The sequence below is a fragment of the Labrus mixtus genome, chromosome 14 (genome assembly GCF_963584025.1).
Source record: "Labrus mixtus chromosome 14, fLabMix1.1, whole genome shotgun sequence".
Taxonomy (NCBI): Eukaryota; Metazoa; Chordata; class Actinopteri; order Labriformes; family Labridae; genus Labrus; species Labrus mixtus.
Window position 1 is genome coordinate 24,540,151 of NC_083625.1, and position 18,927 is coordinate 24,559,077.

General features: G+C 39.3%; 2 protein-coding genes across 2 annotated transcripts in view; both read right to left on the bottom strand.

The window, feature by feature from the left end:
- Positions 1-13,691, bottom strand: part of cxadr (CXADR Ig-like cell adhesion molecule) — a 50,794-nt gene extending 37,103 nt beyond the window's left edge. The window contains exon 1 of the mRNA XM_061055932.1: positions 13,512-13,691. Within this exon, the coding sequence (XP_060911915.1) occupies positions 13,512-13,563 (52 nt within the window). The 5' untranslated portion in view covers positions 13,564-13,691. The remainder of the gene's footprint in view (positions 1-13,511) is intronic.
- A 1,212-nt stretch (positions 13,692-14,903) lies between these two features.
- On the bottom strand, positions 14,904-18,014 carry btg3 (B-cell translocation gene 3). The gene is made up of 5 exons (XM_061055925.1): positions 17,905-18,014; positions 16,629-16,835; positions 16,388-16,525; positions 16,043-16,235; positions 14,904-15,818 (listed from the first exon to the last, which is right to left on the bottom strand). Exons 2-5 carry the CDS (start codon positions 16,799-16,801, stop codon positions 15,621-15,623), a joined length of 702 nt encoding a protein of 233 aa, XP_060911908.1. The 5' UTR covers positions 16,802-16,835; positions 17,905-18,014; the 3' UTR covers positions 14,904-15,620.
- Positions 18,015-18,927: the final 913 nt, after the last annotated feature.

Here is an 18,927-nt window from a genome sequence, read left to right on the forward strand (position 1 = left end):
GTCTCTTCTCCACTCCGAGGACTCTTGAAGGCAGGTGTAGTAAATGCACCTGAGTGTTGAGCCCTGTAGGAAGCTGCAGGCAAAGACTGTCAGTTGTTGTTACAGCTTAAGCAAGACCGCTGGGTTTATTCATGCCTCTAGCTCGCACTCTCAACCCCGACATGAGGAGCAAAACAACCACCCTTCTCTACATACCACATTAAATGACAAGATGCGATTGGGAAGGTTAAAAATAACTCCTCTGCACTAGTTTAGCTTCCCTACAGAAAGACACAATCCTACTATTTTGGTCATGGCGGTATCTCTTCTCCATGTTGTGGTGTTCTTAAACTGTGCATGAGATGAGGCTTGTCAGACTCAAGAAGAAGAGTGGAGAGTCTGAGCAGAAGAAATAAATGCAGTAAGCCCTTTAAAGGCACACAATTCTGATTCAAAACGCACAGCAAGCTACAGCCTGTTAACAGTTTGTTATTCTGACCCTCATATTCTTCATAGGCTAATTAAACTTCTAAACAACTCGAGCATCTGCTAAAAAAAAAACCCAGAAACCTTAGAGAGTTGATTACTGCAAACTGGACGCAAACAGCTTTAGAAAACATAAAGCCCAGTGTACATCGACATATAGGATACCACCACATTAAATCGATCTCCAGAGCATGAAATTGCTTTTGAATCAAAGAGCAGTCGCTGTGCTACATGCTGGATGTAATAAACAGCAAAGTAGAGCTTAAAATAAGGATGCAATGAAGAGCCCAAGCAGCCATGCTTTAAGGAATTTCACAAACATCTATTTATCTATAATAATCAAATAGTTTTAAATTAATACAAAAAAATCTACAAAAAATCATTATAATTTCAGTCCCTGATTGATATGGGGATACCTGTAGTTATTGTGCTTTAATACTAACCCTCATCTGCAGTCTCAACAGATTAAACAGGAAGTGTGACATCAACAGGATAAAATTGAGCTGAATTACATGCTGCATCGCTCTCCTGTGAAATCCTCATGCTCACTTATACAATCTGCACCGAGTGTGAGAATTGCAGAAACAACCTCCGTCAAAAAGAAGTGTTCAGAACCAATATCTCATTATTGTGTGTTCAATTTTTTGTTTGTCTAAAGAGTCGAGAAAACACATCCACATTTTAGATGAGGTCATACAAAGGCACAAAACCACACCCATAACAGATATCAGATGACAAAGACCTTCAAGGCAAAGTCACATTTGTCTATGACAAGCTTATAAAAGCAGCTCTGTCTCTGTTTGCAGCTCAAAAGCTCTCTAATTCTTACTTTCCAGAATGGTGACACAAGTTGTCAAATGACTTCTATTATTTCCTTTTTTTTCCCACAACAACCACTTAACAATCTGGTTTTTGCTTTAACCCCCTGAAACCAGATTTATCATCATGAATTAAAAATATTTTAAATACATTTTTATCGTTGTTGATGTTATTTGAATAACAAGATAGCACAATAATTAAACCTTGACATTAAAAGCTGCACTGTTTTCACTTGTGTACCTAACTATATTACACTGCCATGTAGCTTCTGATATATTATAACATTTTGTTGTTTTCTTATAATTAAACAGAAATAGTAACACACTCTGACTAGTTGCTGTGACTATATCAGTTACAACTTCAAGACTGGCTGATCTCCGACCTGTGTGGGAGATCTGATCTAATCAGTGCATCCATGGAAATAGCATTTGTTTTTCACATTGCTGTAAAAGAAAGGCTTTCTTTCCATCATGACGTCTGTTACCACTCAAGAATAGTCAGGTGTTCGCTCAAAAATAGACACATAGTGATCACAGGCAACAAATGTCAATCTATGCAACTTATTAGATTTTCACATTGGGTGTAGAGGGAAGTTCATAGATGCAAAAGGAAGAAGGAGCACTTCATTTTTCCTGAAACACATGAAGTCAAATAAATGTTAATAAATTGAATTGCGTAGAGTGTTTCCCACAGACTGACGCTGTGCCTGGGCGTTTGAGTTGGAGGCAGGGGGTCTACTCTGTACCCTATTTATATTAGGTTATGTTATATTTAAATCTTGGGTTTTTACTAGTTGTGCATTATTCTCTAACATTTTTTAGTTTGTGTCACAAGCTACTTATGTTACTTCCTTCCCATTCTCTTATCTACACACAGACACACACACCTGAACCTCTCCTCTAACAGCGTCTCGTTCGGCCCGGCTTTATTCCATATAGCTTTGTTTTGTATTTATCTGCTATTTTAACAAAATTAATCTACAGTGCGGTTGAGACGCTCAAAAACATCGCCAGTGTTTTGAAATGTTTCTCTTGATATCCCCGGACAGCATGACAGCAGCTGCAGAAAAATATTAAAACAAAGACATAAGAGGCTTCAGTTTTAACATGAAACATCGCACCTCAGTTGGTGCATTTGCAGGGACGTTCCAGCAGACTACTCTCTCTCTCTCTCTGGTGCTTACAATAGAGCTTATATGTATTTAAAAAGGTCCCGTCCAAGTATCGTCTATGTGTTGGAAACACTGGAGTTGTGAAGGTTTGTTATTCAAAGTTCATTAATGTTGCTTTGTGAAAGTTCAAAGAGTCACAACATTGAGTTAAAAAATGTAAATGTCATATTTCAGGACAAACAGGAAAGTCAGGTTTGACCACAGTTTTCACTGGAAACATTATGTCAGTCAAGGTAAATGAATACCTGCATGACTACTTCACCTTCTATGTATGAAACCAATATCTTGTTTGAATCAAAATTTGTGACACAAAGTAAACAACAGTCACTAACAGAAACTGTCAAAGATTGTGCAAGGACGTCTGTCTGTTTAGTGGATGTAATGAAGAGCTTCTACCTGAAACCTGCCATACGAGTCAACTCCCTGATGGCTCACCTGACATCTAAAAAAGGTCTGACCTCTGAGCAGTCTAGACGGGCAGCCAAACACTATTTGTAGGACATCCTGGACCAGGCTGACATGTGCATGAGATCAGAGAAAGTGACTGAGGAGCAGCACATCGATAACTGCTAAACGTACACCGAGGAACGTGTAAAAGACTAAATTGATTTGAAGATGATATGGGTTAAAACTGCATGACACTTGGCTGACAGTATGCACGCTGTGGTGATGGTTGTATTGACAGCAGTTAAAGATTTCTTGTACACTGGATAAAGCAGATACCACAAGATAGTGCACTGACATCTGTTCACCTAAATCCAAGAAAAAGGCTAGCAAGCAAATTTTCCCAACACCTTTTCTTACAGCAGAGGGGCTATGAGAGGGGTTTAAGTCAAAACTAAATTAACATATACTTTGAAAATGTGTTTAAAGCTTTTTAAATGTTACCCATCCTTTCAATGGCTGATCAAAAAAGTAAGACGCAGTTGATCTTTTAAATGTCAGGTGACTTTGGAGGCAGTCGAAAGCTTTTTATGTGTCCAAAGAATGGCGGGGCGATAATCTGTATTAGCAGCATCCTGTGTAACTCAGATAACCGTAACCTTTCAGATCAAGGTGTTTTTTTTATCTTTATCAGGATGAAAGATTTTAGTTGTTGGAAGTTAAGAGAAACAACCTGATCATGTTAGTGGCAGCTCAGCTCTCAGCCCCTTATTATTGAAGAAACACTGATTTATCTGAAGGTTCAACTGCTTGATTCAAACAAGGCAAATTGATAAGAGTTCAAAGAAGGAGAACTTTTTAGTTGATGAAATCAGATGACATTGAAGGAAGTCACAGGTTCTTTTTACAAATCCACTTGTCATTAATCAACACTAGCTTTGGAGTTGTGTTACAGTTCTAGCTGTGGTTAATAAATCAACAATCCTCTGTCTCATGTCATGAGATAAATGTCCTGACACAGAGGGATTAATTGTAGAAGAGATGTCCTCCTACACATTGTAAAAAACAGTTGTTGTATGGGCTTTCCTCTTCTCATTCCAATTAGCGGCCTCTCTGAGAAGGCGAGCCAGCCACGCAGCTGTGTGTGTGTTCGTGAATTATGTATGAGCTCCATTAAGACACTTAACAGCTGGTTTCCTGAGGAACTTAGCAGCAACAACTGCAGCCTTGGAGTCCCTGTGAACCTGCTTATTAAAACAGCAGCACCCGTCATTAAGGTTGTGTGGTAATGTGCGGTTTGACCATCATAAACCGGACAGTCACAGAGCTATTTTCAGTTCGATCTCATCTCTGGGGAGGATGACTGAGTCAGCTGCTGATTTCCTCAAATGGCGGCGAGATGCACGACGGCAATTAAACATCTGTTGTGGCTTGCTGACCTTGCTTAGGTTCAGGCGCTGAGCCTTTTCAATACTCTATAGCATAGCAGACGTCCTGGTATGTCATACCTAAAGAGCCAACCCAGACCCAGGAGCAATAAGCAGAGGATGAGAGAAAGAGCATTTTAATGAATGTTAATGGAGGAGAGGGAAGTGGCAGATCGCCACACTCGTTTTGAACACCTGGTTGTAAAACCCAAAGTGATGAAATGGAAGTCATTCAAATTCATTCTGCAATAAAAAATTTAACTGCACTTTTTGATTACAATGGAGGGGTTACAATACAATTCACTGTGACCTTTTACACAAGGGGTTGAAGTTTTATAGTACTTTATTACTAACACTTTCTGCATAAAATCTGAAATTTAAAAAAAGCTCATGTTTTGAATTAGAACTGTTGGATCTGCATTTGCATTTCTCACAGTCCTTCTAAAATGAAAATTCTGTTAAAATATGTATGACATCCGGCAAAGGGCGAGACACAGAATCAAAACTCAGGTCAACGTCTTAAAGAACGCAGCCTTTACAGTACACTCTCTCACAGGTGATTTACAAAAGGGGCGCTCACGGCCACTCAGGGTCACTCACGGTCCACCATTTCCACGTTTTACATAACCCAAAGACCTAAGCTGTAGTTATGAACGTAATTTCTGTAATTTCTGTTTACTGTTACTGCAATGACCCCATTTTCCCCTTGGGTAAAAGTTTCAACAGATCTAATCTCATGTAATGCTCTTGCGTGAAACAAAGTGTTTCCTTGAATTTAAATTTCATCGGAGATTAGAGACATTTTGCCAAAACGCACCAGCTTGCTCTTGCAGTTGTGCTCCTTTCTTCACATCTTCCAGCAAAAATACGAACAACATCTTATAATATCCAACAATGCAATTGCAGTATGATTTACTATTACTGGGAATTAACATATTTGCAGGAGTGAAACTTTTGGAATCATGATCGTGTTACATTTGTTGGGGTTTAAAATAAATAAAAACAAATCTTGCAGCTGGAGAGCAATATGCATGAACACAATTCTTTATCACAAAAGTGTAACACATTTTACATTTATCAGAACATTGCAGCTACTGGGATTTGGATATTGCACTTGGCTATGATGTGATCTTTGATACCATTTGGATTAATTGTGCAGTCCTAGTTCCCTTGCTGCCATACAAACAATGCACAGATGTTGTAACAGATATATAGCCGCAGAGCCTCTCCGGGTTAGCATTAAAACCTACATTTATATTTGACCTCTTTACAGATTTAAATCGTAAGGATTTGTAGTCTGTGGCTACGGTTTTGTAACAGCTTGATTAGAAGGCAACAAATGTCACAAGAAATTGGATTTTCTTGGTCTAATTGTGTGTCCGCTGGTATCAAAACCCCCTTAACGCTCCTAACAAGATTCAGCCCGCATCATAAAATTTCCCTACACAACCGCTGTAATATAATTCTTCAATCTATAATACAAACGATGATACGGCTGTAAAAATTGTTCAGGCTAGGATTTTGTGCATGGCAACAGGCATTTTACATCACAAATCCCTGTTTTCTATGGACAGGAGTTATTAGCATACCTTTCTAATTCGACATGATGATCAAACATCAGACAGAGACAGAGACCGACTTGAATGTCAACCCTGCAGGGAGACAAATCAAGTGGGACTGAATCAAGGAAGAGGCTTTCTACACACAACACTTATTTTCCTCTTTCACAGTCGTCGACAATGTGTAATGTTTTTCAATGAGATAGAGGTGCTATAAATGGCTCCTTCAACAGCTGCTTTACCCCCTCCTCCTCCCAAAATTCACCCCACCTTCTGCTTCTGTCGCTTATTTTCTGAGCTGTAGTATTTTTCAAGATTAGACACACAATTAACTCTAATGTTCTTAGCAGCGAGAGTGGGGGCTTACTGCTGGAGGAGAAAATATAATCATCTTTCCACAACTCGGTTCTGTGTAAGACAATGCCTGGACATTCGCTGATAATAATGTGACATACACAATGCTTATCTTCAGAGTGATGCTGTCAATGGATGTCACAACCGGCAATAAAAGATGTGCTGTAAGAATAAATTGTCAGGTCTGTTTTGTACATGATAACGTGTTTTTTTCCCACTGCGCTGCCTACTACTAAGCCCAGTGCTTTAACAGTGCACAAGGATAATCTAACAGAGGCTCAGACGTGTGTAGAGCTGAGCTGACCCCTACCTAGCAGGTAAGCAGCAGCAGTCTGCACACCAGCGCCTGCAGATGCAGCACCCTGGGGACCTGCCTGCCACACTGCATATCTTCCCACCGAGATGAGTCGCTCATATGCCGTGAGAATATTATGCAAAACAACACAGTCAAAAAGAGTGGAAATAAACAAAAGTTCAAGCAAGAACCAGAGGTCAAGTAATGCATTAGAGAGCTGAACACTAACTTTGGAGTGTATGCTAATTCAACAAAGCAGAGATGGGCATTTGAACTAATTCCACATATTTAAGTAGTCAGAATAAATTACTATAGAGCTCTCCAGTACAGGCAAAAAGGAGCTGATGGTTTGCAAACTGGTGTTGTCATGGATACAGGCACTTACTTTCTAAAACATGCACCATTATTCAGCTATGTCCATCAGAGGGTCTTCAACTAAGCTTTGAATAAAATGGCTGTGATGGTTGCACATGAGTCTGTAACAACCCCTTGCCTCATGCGGGTAATAATGGTTACCTAGTTAGCACTTTGAAGTTCAGTCCTAAGTCTCACCGGTGGCACTAAGGTGGCATATGCTAGCAGATGACATGATGAGTGATTGCCTCCTTCCTCTTTACATTGTTATTTTTGTTAGTTGAATGTAGTCATTCAACAAACTAGTTAGTTGTTTTATTAACCCCAAGATTAACTCTACATGACTTGCGCAGCAAATGCATTTTATGTAGTTTGTCAAAATACTTAAAAACATCATTTTAATGCCTGCCGGTTGTCATTCTTCCTGTCACGTTTAGGGTTGGGGATTGAAACCTTCCATAACGATCTGGTTCAGTATTTTTCAAAACCTAAAAATCAATAAAATGAGCTTTAAATGCTACAATGCTTAAGTCCTGTGACGTAATGTTGTATCTTAAGTCAAGTCACGTCTTCTAGATCAAATCACGGATGCTCAAACAAACATTGACTGTCTGATTAGGTTCTTGAACAAAACTGTATAGACAGCGCACAAGCACGTCTGCATTATGAGTCCAATTAAACCAAAATACATCACCTTCGACAATCTGTAGGTTGTAAAACTAAGTCAACTCCGGCTTGTGGTGCGACTATTACACAGACACATAATACTGGCTGTGGGACAATCATCCACCACAACTCAAAGCAGCCGTTATAAGCGCAACCCAACTTTGTAGCAAGTCCCCTTAGTTTAAAATAGTTATCCAACTTTGACAACAGCAGGATAAAAGCTAGTTGGCTAACTGAATTAGGTGACATTGGCTTGAATGAATGAATTCATTTACAATAAAGAAACCATGAAAAAACAGGGAACACATTTTAAACTTACTTTCTTTCATACTTACCGGTAAGTCTGGTTGATAAATAGTTATTACACATTCTTCTTTTTAAAAGCGGTTTTCAGCATCATTTTTCATGATAATTATAATGCATTTGTAACAAACTCCTTCAAATCTCCTTCCCTGCCTGGTGTGCAGCACCTGCTCTGCTTCTGTGCCGATTATCTGCAGAAAAATGGTATTCTGGTGATGTTCATTTGAGATATGAGGTATGTAAAAACCATTATTATCATCACAGTGAACAGCTTATTTGTCACAGAGCCCATTATTCCTCATTAGGAGCAGAGGGCATTGTGGGTGCTGCAGAGCTAGGCATCAAGTGGATAAGTGACGAATGTGCTGTTGGGCTGTTTATCGCCCTATCAGTGCGACGCCATGATGATGACCGATGGACTCAGGAGAGCGGGGAGAATCAGCGCTGCAGTGACCTTGTTTTAACTGATAGGTTACATGAATACAGAGGAAATGTCTCTCCCTCGATACTGTCACCGTTCAACACACATCTGAGAATTTCAACAGTCATACTAAAGATACGAGGGTTACTATCTTCTCTTTATCTTTAGTCTCACTCTCATCAGCACACATTATCAGATCTGGGTCACTTGGACACATACTAAGTAAACAAACTAAAAATCATCGGCACTCAAATGAAAAACAAAGTGTGTTAGAGTATCTGTCGGACTTCTCAATGTTTTTGGTTGACTGGTTGAGAACTGTGTAAAAGATTACATTATGTTTAATTGGTGGCCACATACCACCTGGTATCAGTCTATTCATCACAAATCAATGTGTTCACCAAAAACAATTCTTCTTAACCGCTCCAAAGAAGATACTTAAACAGTGAGCTGCACTGATTTGCCACCATGGGTGTATAATGTGCAGTCCCTTATAACTGTTTTAAGGCGATGAAGAAGAACCTTTCAACTTTATTTGGGTATCGAAAAAAGTTTTGAAACCACAAAATTACAATGGATTTAATCGTATCAAAGAACTAGAAATGTTGCAAGCTTTTTTGATTTTCATGTCAGCGTATAATTCTAATATTATCTTTGATTTTAGGATGGTTCATCGGAAAAACAAAACAAATTGACCAAGCACCAGGCCGAAGCAATAAGTCATGGTCACTTAGTCCACACATACACACTAAAGCATGACCTTTAAGAAGTGATCAACCACTAATTAGTGTCCCTTAAACATATTCCTCCAGAGAAAAGTTTATTGGATATCACTGGACATCATTTGAATGCTTCTTGTCACCTGGTTCAGTGAGTGGGTCAATACTGCAGCGTGTCAAGTGTCATACAAGTTAGAAGACATAAAAATCTGTCAATGTAACATTGACTTTATGGCCAGCAGGATTTTAGCATATTCTTGCCAATATATCTTTCCGTAAGAATGCTTTGGCAGCAGCCCAGCATGCATTTTTACCCCATACCTGTGAAAAGAAAATGAGCTCTGAATACAGAGTGGCTGCACGGCCATTAACAGGACTCAGAAACAAGCACCACTATTAATCATTTTCACCGATTCTCTCGAAGGCAGCAATTTGTTCATTCAAGTATTCACATATGAAATGGAGGGGGGTATGAGCGCTTCACACTCCTGTGTAAGTGTACAGGAGTTGGCACAGGACCGGCATGCTAAAATATTAACGTCAGGGGCTGTGAATATTCATGCCCGCTTGTTCCCCATCATGAAATTGTGGAGGACAAAAGCAGTGTCCCGGGAGTGTGATCGGATTCTACTTGTTCCTGTTTAATTTCCAAGGACAAGTGGCTGCAGGCGGAGTGGGTGGCTGCTTGGTTGGGGTGAAACGCTGGCTGCAACATGCTTCAGACAACAGGAGGTAAAGGGGTTTGACTGCTGGGTCATGACAACTGACTGCATGGGGCCAATGACAATGGTTTAGTTTGTGTCTCCACCCATCTTCTCCGGTTGTAACTCTCTCCACAGGTCTTTTATATTTGCACAATGCTGCAAGGGTGAAAAGAGTTGTTCCCTTAAGAGGAGTTACTCACAAAAACCACTTCAGTGTTTAGATATTCAATACATCTGCAGCAGCTATTGTAACAAACTAAAAGGGAAAAAAAGATGACTGAATACAAGCAAGGGGGAGGGTAAATTTCGAAAGAAACCGGAGCACACACATACACACACAAGTACAATCCCTGGATCTGTTTTCAAAAGGTAACCAAGCAACGAGCTCCTTGTTGTCGGCTTATCAGGTAACTGTTTTGCGCCTGCTCCGAGGCTCACCAGGTTTTTGTTTACCCAAGGTCAGTGGCTTCACTCCTGACCCAAACAGAAAGGAGTGGGGGGGGGGGGGGGGGGGGTTGTTTGAGATTGGAAAGAGCACCAGGGCAGGTCAAACAGTAATGTAGCACACAGAAAATAACTGTACAATATGGACTTGCTGCCAAAAGAACATCAATTGGTGTCTGCTAATAAAAGGGAAGGAGAGGACAGGCATACCAGGCAGGGCAAACTGACAAACACAGTATTTCCTGGACGAGCTCTTTGATGACAGACAGAAGAAACAGATAAGATGGCAGCAGAAACACTCCAGTGGGGAGTAAATAACAGCATCTTTTTTAAGTGTTTAAAATCTGATGAAGTGAACTTGCAAATATTAAAGCAGACTTACTGTCATGTGTCAGCCTTTGAATTGAGCAGAGTAAGTTTGAGCATCTGATGTCAATGATGAAAGTGAGAGCCAAACCCACATTAGCAGGTGGTCTCCTATAACAACATCTTTTAAAAAAAAACCTCACCAGAGGGAATCTAAAAGGGAGCCCTGTTAAGTATTTTACACCTATACTCATACTAAGTCTTCTTTTCATTTCTTGGTATTAAAACGTTTGGTTAGCTTCACTTTTAACAATAAAGAAAATAACCAGTAGCATACCCAATCCTATTTTTCTATCAAAACAATGAGTAAGACTTTCCCAATTGCATTATCTTTTCCTAAAATGAATATTCAAGTACTGTTTTCGCTAAAGACTTCAAATGTTTTGCAGCAGCAGAAAGCAGAATGACTAGACTTTTGGGTCATCGCCTTGTAAGTCCACAGTGATGATGTCATTACATGTATCATGCAGTTTAACAGAGGAATGACACATGCACATAGGCGACCATAGACTGGCTGTGGAAGATTACTGTTTGCATAACCCCATTTAAATTAATCTGAAGTGAAATCCATAACAGTCTGAGCTTAACTTAAAGTAACTTACACAAGTTTAGGTTGTTAAGATACCAGCGAAATGAACGTTTTTAAAATATCCAGGAAATGGGGGTGCCAGTAGCATAGCGGTTAGTGTGAGCGCCCTGTGTACAGAGGCTGTAGTCCTCAAAGCATGCGGCCCGGGTTCAATTGTGACCATGACTCTTGTACAGCATGTCATACACCACCCTTTCTCCTCGGTTTCTGACACTATCAACTGTCCTTTCTCTACAATACAGGCATAAAAAGTCCACAAATAAATCTTAAACAAATCTCCAGGAAATGACATCACTGTGAGTAAAAACACCAATGGAGGAACTGGTGGACCGTTTATATTGCAGAGTCAAAAGGTTTACGACTGTTGGGAAGTCTGCAGTAAATTAACCTAAAGCATGGGAACATTGAAAGACATTTAAATTGGTTTCACAATAACCATAAAAATAACATCTACTGACGACAGTTAACACTGACCAAAGATGGCCAAATGATGACTGTGATGCAAAGGAATTCAGTTAACCTTTTTCCAACTTCTTTTGTCATTATTTGATATGATATGTTATGCAGCATGGTCAAATGGAGCAAAGAAAATGGAGCAGAAAGATCCTACTTGTTATCTTTCAATATAAGAGAGGTTAGCACATTGTTGTGTACTTCTCGGGCATGTTAAAAGAATGCTTCGAGTCTGGCAGATACTGTTATTGTCTGCTGAAGTGGAACAGCGCCCAAATGACGAGGCCGTGATGCCATTAAGATGGTAATGAGCCCAAACTAGTGGACACAACAATGTGAGTCATGAGACAAAAGAAGGTTTAAACAACACACACACACTATGTAAACCTTATATTACCCTCGGTGCCCCAGCTTTTTGCATGGAGAGATGTGCTGGATGATCCCTAACAAAGAAGCACTTTATTACATGTGGTTTTTCCACTAATCACCATACTGGAATGTCATTTCCCTGACCTGTGGCTTCTGTGGCTTCCCATTAAAACCTCAGAAAATATTTCAATAACTCAGCTACAGATCGAAGCCAAAGGACAATCCTGTTGCAAAAGTTTCACATTATTGTTCTGAGTGGGAGGAGGAGTGATCTGCTGGTTTCAGTGTAAATACCAGGACACCAAACAGCCACGCCCATGTGCATTCAGAGTAATGTACTACAATGAACAAAACAACACTGGGAAATTAAGCATCATTATGACAGATTGTTTCAGGAATTTATAATTACAGGAATAAATACGATTAAAAAAAACATTCTGCTACGTTTGAACATGTGTTGCCCTGATCAGAACAGCCACGAGATTTGAATTTGAATCAGAAAATAGAATATTTTACCTGTCCTGTCCTTTTCCATAAACAAATCGAGATTTGTTGATTGAATAAACCCTGATTGATTTCTTGTGTCAAGCAGCTACATAAAAAGAAATTAGATGTGCCCAAACTAGATTTTGGGTGTCCTTTAAGAGGAAGAGTACCTCAATTTCAACTTTAAATCCCCGACTATAAATGAGCACAAGCAAGGTTTAAAAATAACTATGCTGATCAAAGGTTTCTCTTCCCACGCTGTAATCTACCCACCTGCAGCATGAACAAACGCAACCCTTCTTAGATCAGGGTCAAAACCTGCATCAAATAATAGTGTTGAAACTAGAACGTGTGAATATGTAAATGAACCAAAACAAAGCTGTGAACAGGAGCAAACATGTGCTTAAAGTTAAATGTGATGGCATTAGATTTAGTGGAGGATGGAGGGGGGAGGGATGGGGGTCAGCAGATGGCAGACAAAAAAAAGGGCAGCACTTTGAAGTGCTGCAGCCACAGGTTTTAAAAAGCGGATCAAGCTATTGTGTTCACCGCACAGACTTCACACGGAGGAAGAAATACCGGACAGGAAAAGTCTTAAAAAATCTAATTAATGTGGTAAAACCTAATCTGCAAAACATTATAACAACCATTCACTCGCTTTAAGTGATAAAATCCACCTTATTCCGTTAACCGACACGGCTTTTAATCATTAAAAATGAATCTTAACCAAAACCCCATTCACAAATTTGAGCACAAAAAGCCAACTTTGATTCATTAATTTAATTTAGTCCTCCAGTGTGCCTGTTTCCACTGAAAAACAACATTAGTGATTCATTAACAGGTAACAGTTTCGGGTTACCTCAGAAATTCAAAATGTGTAGAGACGCTACCCAACTGTTAAACTGACCTTGCGTCAGAGTTTCTCCCCGGTGGGGAATGTGTTACGTGTTTTTTAAATGACTGTTGAACAGGTAAGTCGCACTAACTTTTAGGTAAAGGGTAAATTAAAGTTAAGAGTATTTCTAACTTGTCGAAAAGGCGAGTTGCCATGTCAACGCTGTGTGGCTAACGTTAGAGTGCATGGCTGACCACACGTTACTCGCCGCCGTCTCATTAGAATCAAAGTAGCTAAAGACTGTGTGGTTTTAATTAATTAAACTTACCTGTAAACAGGCTCAGCAGAACACAGCAGACCCTGACTATCGACAGCTCCATTCCTGGTCCAGATATTCCAACTACTTCGTCCGCTGAAAGTTGCTCCGAGAACTTGTGCTGAATTCGAGTGAGAAGCGGCAGACTAGCTCGACCGAAGCATCCAAACTCCTCCACTCCTCCTCCTCTCTCTCTCTGCAGGTGCACAGCGTCATGTGACACACGGCGCTCCAAAACAAGTCAGTATCGCCCCCTGCCGGTGGAGTATGGCAAGCCCCTTTAACATTAAAACAGTCTGGCTGACAAGTAGCAATTTAGTTTTCACTAGTGGAAATGTTAATTCAAGATATCTGTAATTACATTCTTACATGTAATAATTCCAGTTCAAGATATCAATAATGTAATTTCAACTAGTAAGAATTGCATTTTAGAGATCTAGAATTAATTTATGATATCTGTAATGTTAGAACAATTGTAGATATCATAAATGAACTTTGTCACTAGTAAGAATAGAATTGTTGATATCAAGAATTAACATTTTTACTAGTGAGAATTGAGTTGTAGATATCATGAATTGGAATTGCGACATGTCAAAATGTCATTATGGATATGTCGACTTTGAATTACAACATGTCAAAATTGAATTACAGATATCTGTAATTCAGTTTGAATAGAAGTCAATGGCACAAGTTGACTAGTTGTAATTAAGTTACAGATATCTACAATGACCATTTCCACTAGTGAAAAATGAATTGTAGATATCTTTAGATTTGTTACTAGTGAAAATTACATTGTGGATATGTCGGCTTGGAATTCTAACATGTCAAAAAGCAACTATTACCGCTAATACTTAGATGTCAAAAGGGCTTGCCATAGGTGGAGAGAAGAAACTGCACCGTCCCCAAGGTGCCTTATATATATATTTACATATATGTAAATCTCGTCCAGGTAAGTGGCTCTCCCTGCCTCCATAGAAGAAATAACAACCCGCATTCAAAAACGACTGCAACATTTTGAGGGTAGGCACTTTATTCTTCCTTACAACTGTAACTTGCTATAATGCTAAAAGTTGCTTAGTGCCAATACCAGATGTTGGGTCTTTGTAGATAATATAACAATGAGTAAGATCTTTACCTGCTTTTTTGTAAAATGTCTTAAGATAACATTTGTTACAGATTAGTGCTATACAAAATAAAGACTGATGCATTGATTGTCAAAATGTATAAATGTATTTGATGAAATATTTCCTGATCCTGACTATTTCATTTCATTATTTAAATGTTGTGCTCCAACCACTCTGAATGACCTGGAGTACCGTCCACAGGTTGTAATATATATACGGTAATACTGCCACTACAGGGACACTGACTTTAGAATTGTCCATGATGCAATCAAACCATAAAGATAGTTAAAAAGTTTTATTTGACATGATCACTGGTGCCACATAAAATAAGAAATGTGTATGGAATATTACTAATGTGCCTAAAGTATTTAAGGACTATACCTAAATAATATTATCGTGAGTCTCAACATTATCACATAATGCATGTTAAACCATTTGAGTAGTGCTACAGAACTTTTTCACATAAACATTTTCCATCTGAACAGTGGGTCACAAACACCCACATAAAGCGCTGACATTTTACCCTTTTCTCTTCTCAACCAAACTCGCATGAAGTTAAAGATTCAAGAACAAAACTACCTGAAGAAGAAAACCAAGAACCTTCAACCGCAACCATTAAGGAACTCCTAGAAATACCATCAAAATAAATAAAGCATTAATGATGCTTGGAAATTGTGTTTAATAAAACTCCATAAATTTTGAGCCTATACATCGGACAATTCTTCACTATGAATAAATAAAACATTTAATTACAAAGGACACTAGGTGGACGTCCCCCATTGTAAAAAACACATTACGTTAAGTCTACATGTGTAGTATTCCACTTCAAATATCTAATTTAATACAAGTGATAGATTTAGACTATAACAACTGTTCTAAAGTGCAAAAAGGACTTCAGTCAAAAACATTATTTCACCTATAAAAAATCCTGTTTAAAAAACATTGGTCAGTTGGTCAACTTGTCTTCAGTCCATTGTGATCAATAAGCACCATGATTCTAACTGTAACAATGTGCCAGATGTTGGTTAGTGTCCCAGTATCCTCCTCTGTAGCCTGGAGGGACCCACAGGGTGTGCCTTGGAATGTGAGGAGCTCTGCTGCGAGGACGGAAAGTGTTGTGAGGCTGTGGAAACATGGGAGCTTTCCCTGGTGTCATCTTCTTAGGGTGCCACGTAGGAGCGGCAGGATTCATCGTCTGAAAAAGAAAACAACAAGAGGCTGCCACTGACTGAAACACAGGAAATCCTTATTCTAGACAACACTCAGGGTCTGACTCCCAATAAACTGTCAGCAGATACAAGTTATTACCATTAACAGAACAAAGCAATGTTACAGAAACATAAAACCTACATATCCATTCCTCTCAATAGCAGCATGACATTTCTTATCATGGTAATATTAAAATCTATCAGACCATACCTGTTTAGCAGAGCGGCTGTTGGGGACAGTAAGGGGGGAAGTGCGCATGCCGTCCTCATCTGATGAAGAACCTGAGTGATAGTCTGACGTCACCCTCTCCAAAGCACTCGTCACCTTCTTTGCGACATCTTTGTCCTCCTCGTTATCATTTGAGAAACTGGCCACTGAGAAGAAGGGATTTTGTTCTGCATATCTGAAAACAAACAACAATTACAGTCTGAGCAGGATTTATGTGCATACTAAACATGCACCATATGTGGAAAACGTGCAATAACATTGTTCTATACTGTGATAAGTGTATAAAGCTTGAACAAGTATTACAACATTAACATAACTAAACCGCACCTGCAGCACACCTCCCCAGGGTCCACCCACAATGTGAGTTCATGTGGCAGACCCAGGTCCCTGTACTGAACCCCGCTTTCATGGCAGGCCCGAAGGAGCTCTGGATCCTGCCTGTGCAACCTGTTCACTCTGATACACCTGAAGCGCACAGAAAGAAAAGTTCAGGTACAGATATAAATTATGTGGGAGGTTAACAGAAGCTGCCTGCAAGTTAAAAATGTGAAAAGACAGAGATCAGCACCTGTAGGCCTGGCCTTTACTGGGGTTTTCAGGGTACCAGTGTCCCTTGAACTTCTCCTGAAGAGCGACAGCCAGCCTCTCAACAAACAGCTCCACCTTCTCTGCCTCCAACTTCTCCCCTCGCTTCACAAGCCTCTTCAGGAAAAACACCACAGCTGCGATTTCTCTCCTCATATTTCACATGTGTTTCATTACGTCCATACAGCCTCTGTAAGCAGAACAACATTATATCAGATGAGCAGCAGCTCAATGACAACTGTAACCCAGTGTTTATGACATTTAAATTCATTTTGGGGATTTGCTCATGTTAAGATTTAAGCCGATTATGGAGATGGCGAGTTTCGTATGAGGAGTCTCTTTACACATTTGATGAGATTGTCTTGTTCTCATTTGCAATAAACCTCCTTACATCTGATAACAGATAGCACTATCATTACATAACTTTTCATACACAACGGGTTTCTCGCACATCAAAAGTACAGACAGCTCATTTAAAAAGAAGATTAAGCTAAATGTGTGGGGAAAAGATTCAATTAGACTCCTTTGTAATCAAACAAACAAGCACTCAAGAGGATATTTTTACTTAGAGAAAAGTTAAAACAGTAATTTTAGAGATTAATTTTTCTTAAAACAATGGATTTGTATTGTAATATGGCTTCGCTTGAAATCTGTTTACTTCATTTCAATTTATTCAAAGCTTTCTTATTTTATCAATCGATGTTTGACAATACAAAAAATATTCAGGAATATCATTAATATACATTTCTTTAGATAGCAAATTGTTCAATTAATCAAAAACATACTTTTAACAAAATGTTTGTTACTGCGAGCCCACATCACTTCCCAGCTGATGTTGCCATGGGGATTATTCAACTAACGGTCCGTCTCAGAAGGCGGGCTGTGACGTAGTGTTTCCGGTTAGCCACGCGACACACACCAAAATAAGGACTGGTGCTAGCGAGCTAGTTGTGCTAACGCTGCTAACATAGCGTGAACGTGGATGACTTAAAACCATCAAAGTCACATCATTCGCAACGTAATGAATTTAAATCCCCCCTCTCCACTTGTATGTATATTAAGTGAATTTCCTGAAGTCAATATTGGCGTTTTAGCATTAGCTCTGAAGATAGTATAGCTACATGTGAGCAACAAACACAACAACTGGACCATATATTTAGTGACAAAAGTTACAAATTATCATATTGAGTTGTTTTTTCAATAGTCCGTTCACGTTAGGACGCACATGATAAATATAGTGAGGCACACGGCCGACCTACCCTTCCATAAAGTGGTCCCTCCAGCATGTGGGTGAGAATGAATGGTGAGGGGGAAGTTGGCCAACATAAGTAGCCCTGAGATACAGATGTAGCTCTAGCGCGCTACATCAGAAGTCCCGCCCCCGATCGCTCCCATTGGCTGTAAACAAAGCAATACTGCACATTCATTGGTCGAGTGTTTGCCTGTAGGGTGAGTCATACTGGTTTACTATCATGACTCACAGCGTCAGGCATGTGTTTTTTTTGTTTGTTACAATGGTTGCTTGTAGTGATGTAATTTATCGTAAAATATGAAAACAAGCGTTCCTCCTAAAGGCTCAAATATAATGGAAGTATTTATATTTGGAAGAAATACACAACAAAACAAACATGGCTTTGACTTTCATGTTGCATTCCTGCATGACATCCATCTACTCAATATATGAAAATGATTTTTGATCATCGTTTTTTCTTTCTTTGCAAATGTTGATGAAACATTTATCAAGTCATTTAAATTAATTTTGAAAGTTAATGGGGTTAAAATTGTTATATTTTTCAAAACCAGTTATGTTCACACAGTTTAAATTATAAACATATAATTAACTATGCAGTAAATTATTTTATTTATATTATTTGGGATCTGCACATCTCTCCTCTCCCCTTTTTTCTGAGTGAATTAAATTCAAGCTTTACACTCTTTAAGATTTATACTTATACAAGAGGTTTTTACTGAAACCTTTTTGATATTGTGACTCTCTTAAGTTACTTTTTTTGAAATGGTAAATGGACTTGAGCTTGTTTATTTATTTTCTAGTCTTCTGACTACTCAAAGCGCTTTTACACTGCAGGTCACACCTACACATTCACACACTGATGGTAGAGTCTGCTGTGTAAAGTGACCATCAGAAGTAACTAAACCACACACTTATACGCCGTTGATGAAGCAGCGGGAGCAACTCGGGGTTAAGTGTCTTGCCCATATCGGACATGTGGCTGCAGGAGCTGGGGATCAAACCCCTGACCTTCCAGTTGGGAGACGACCGA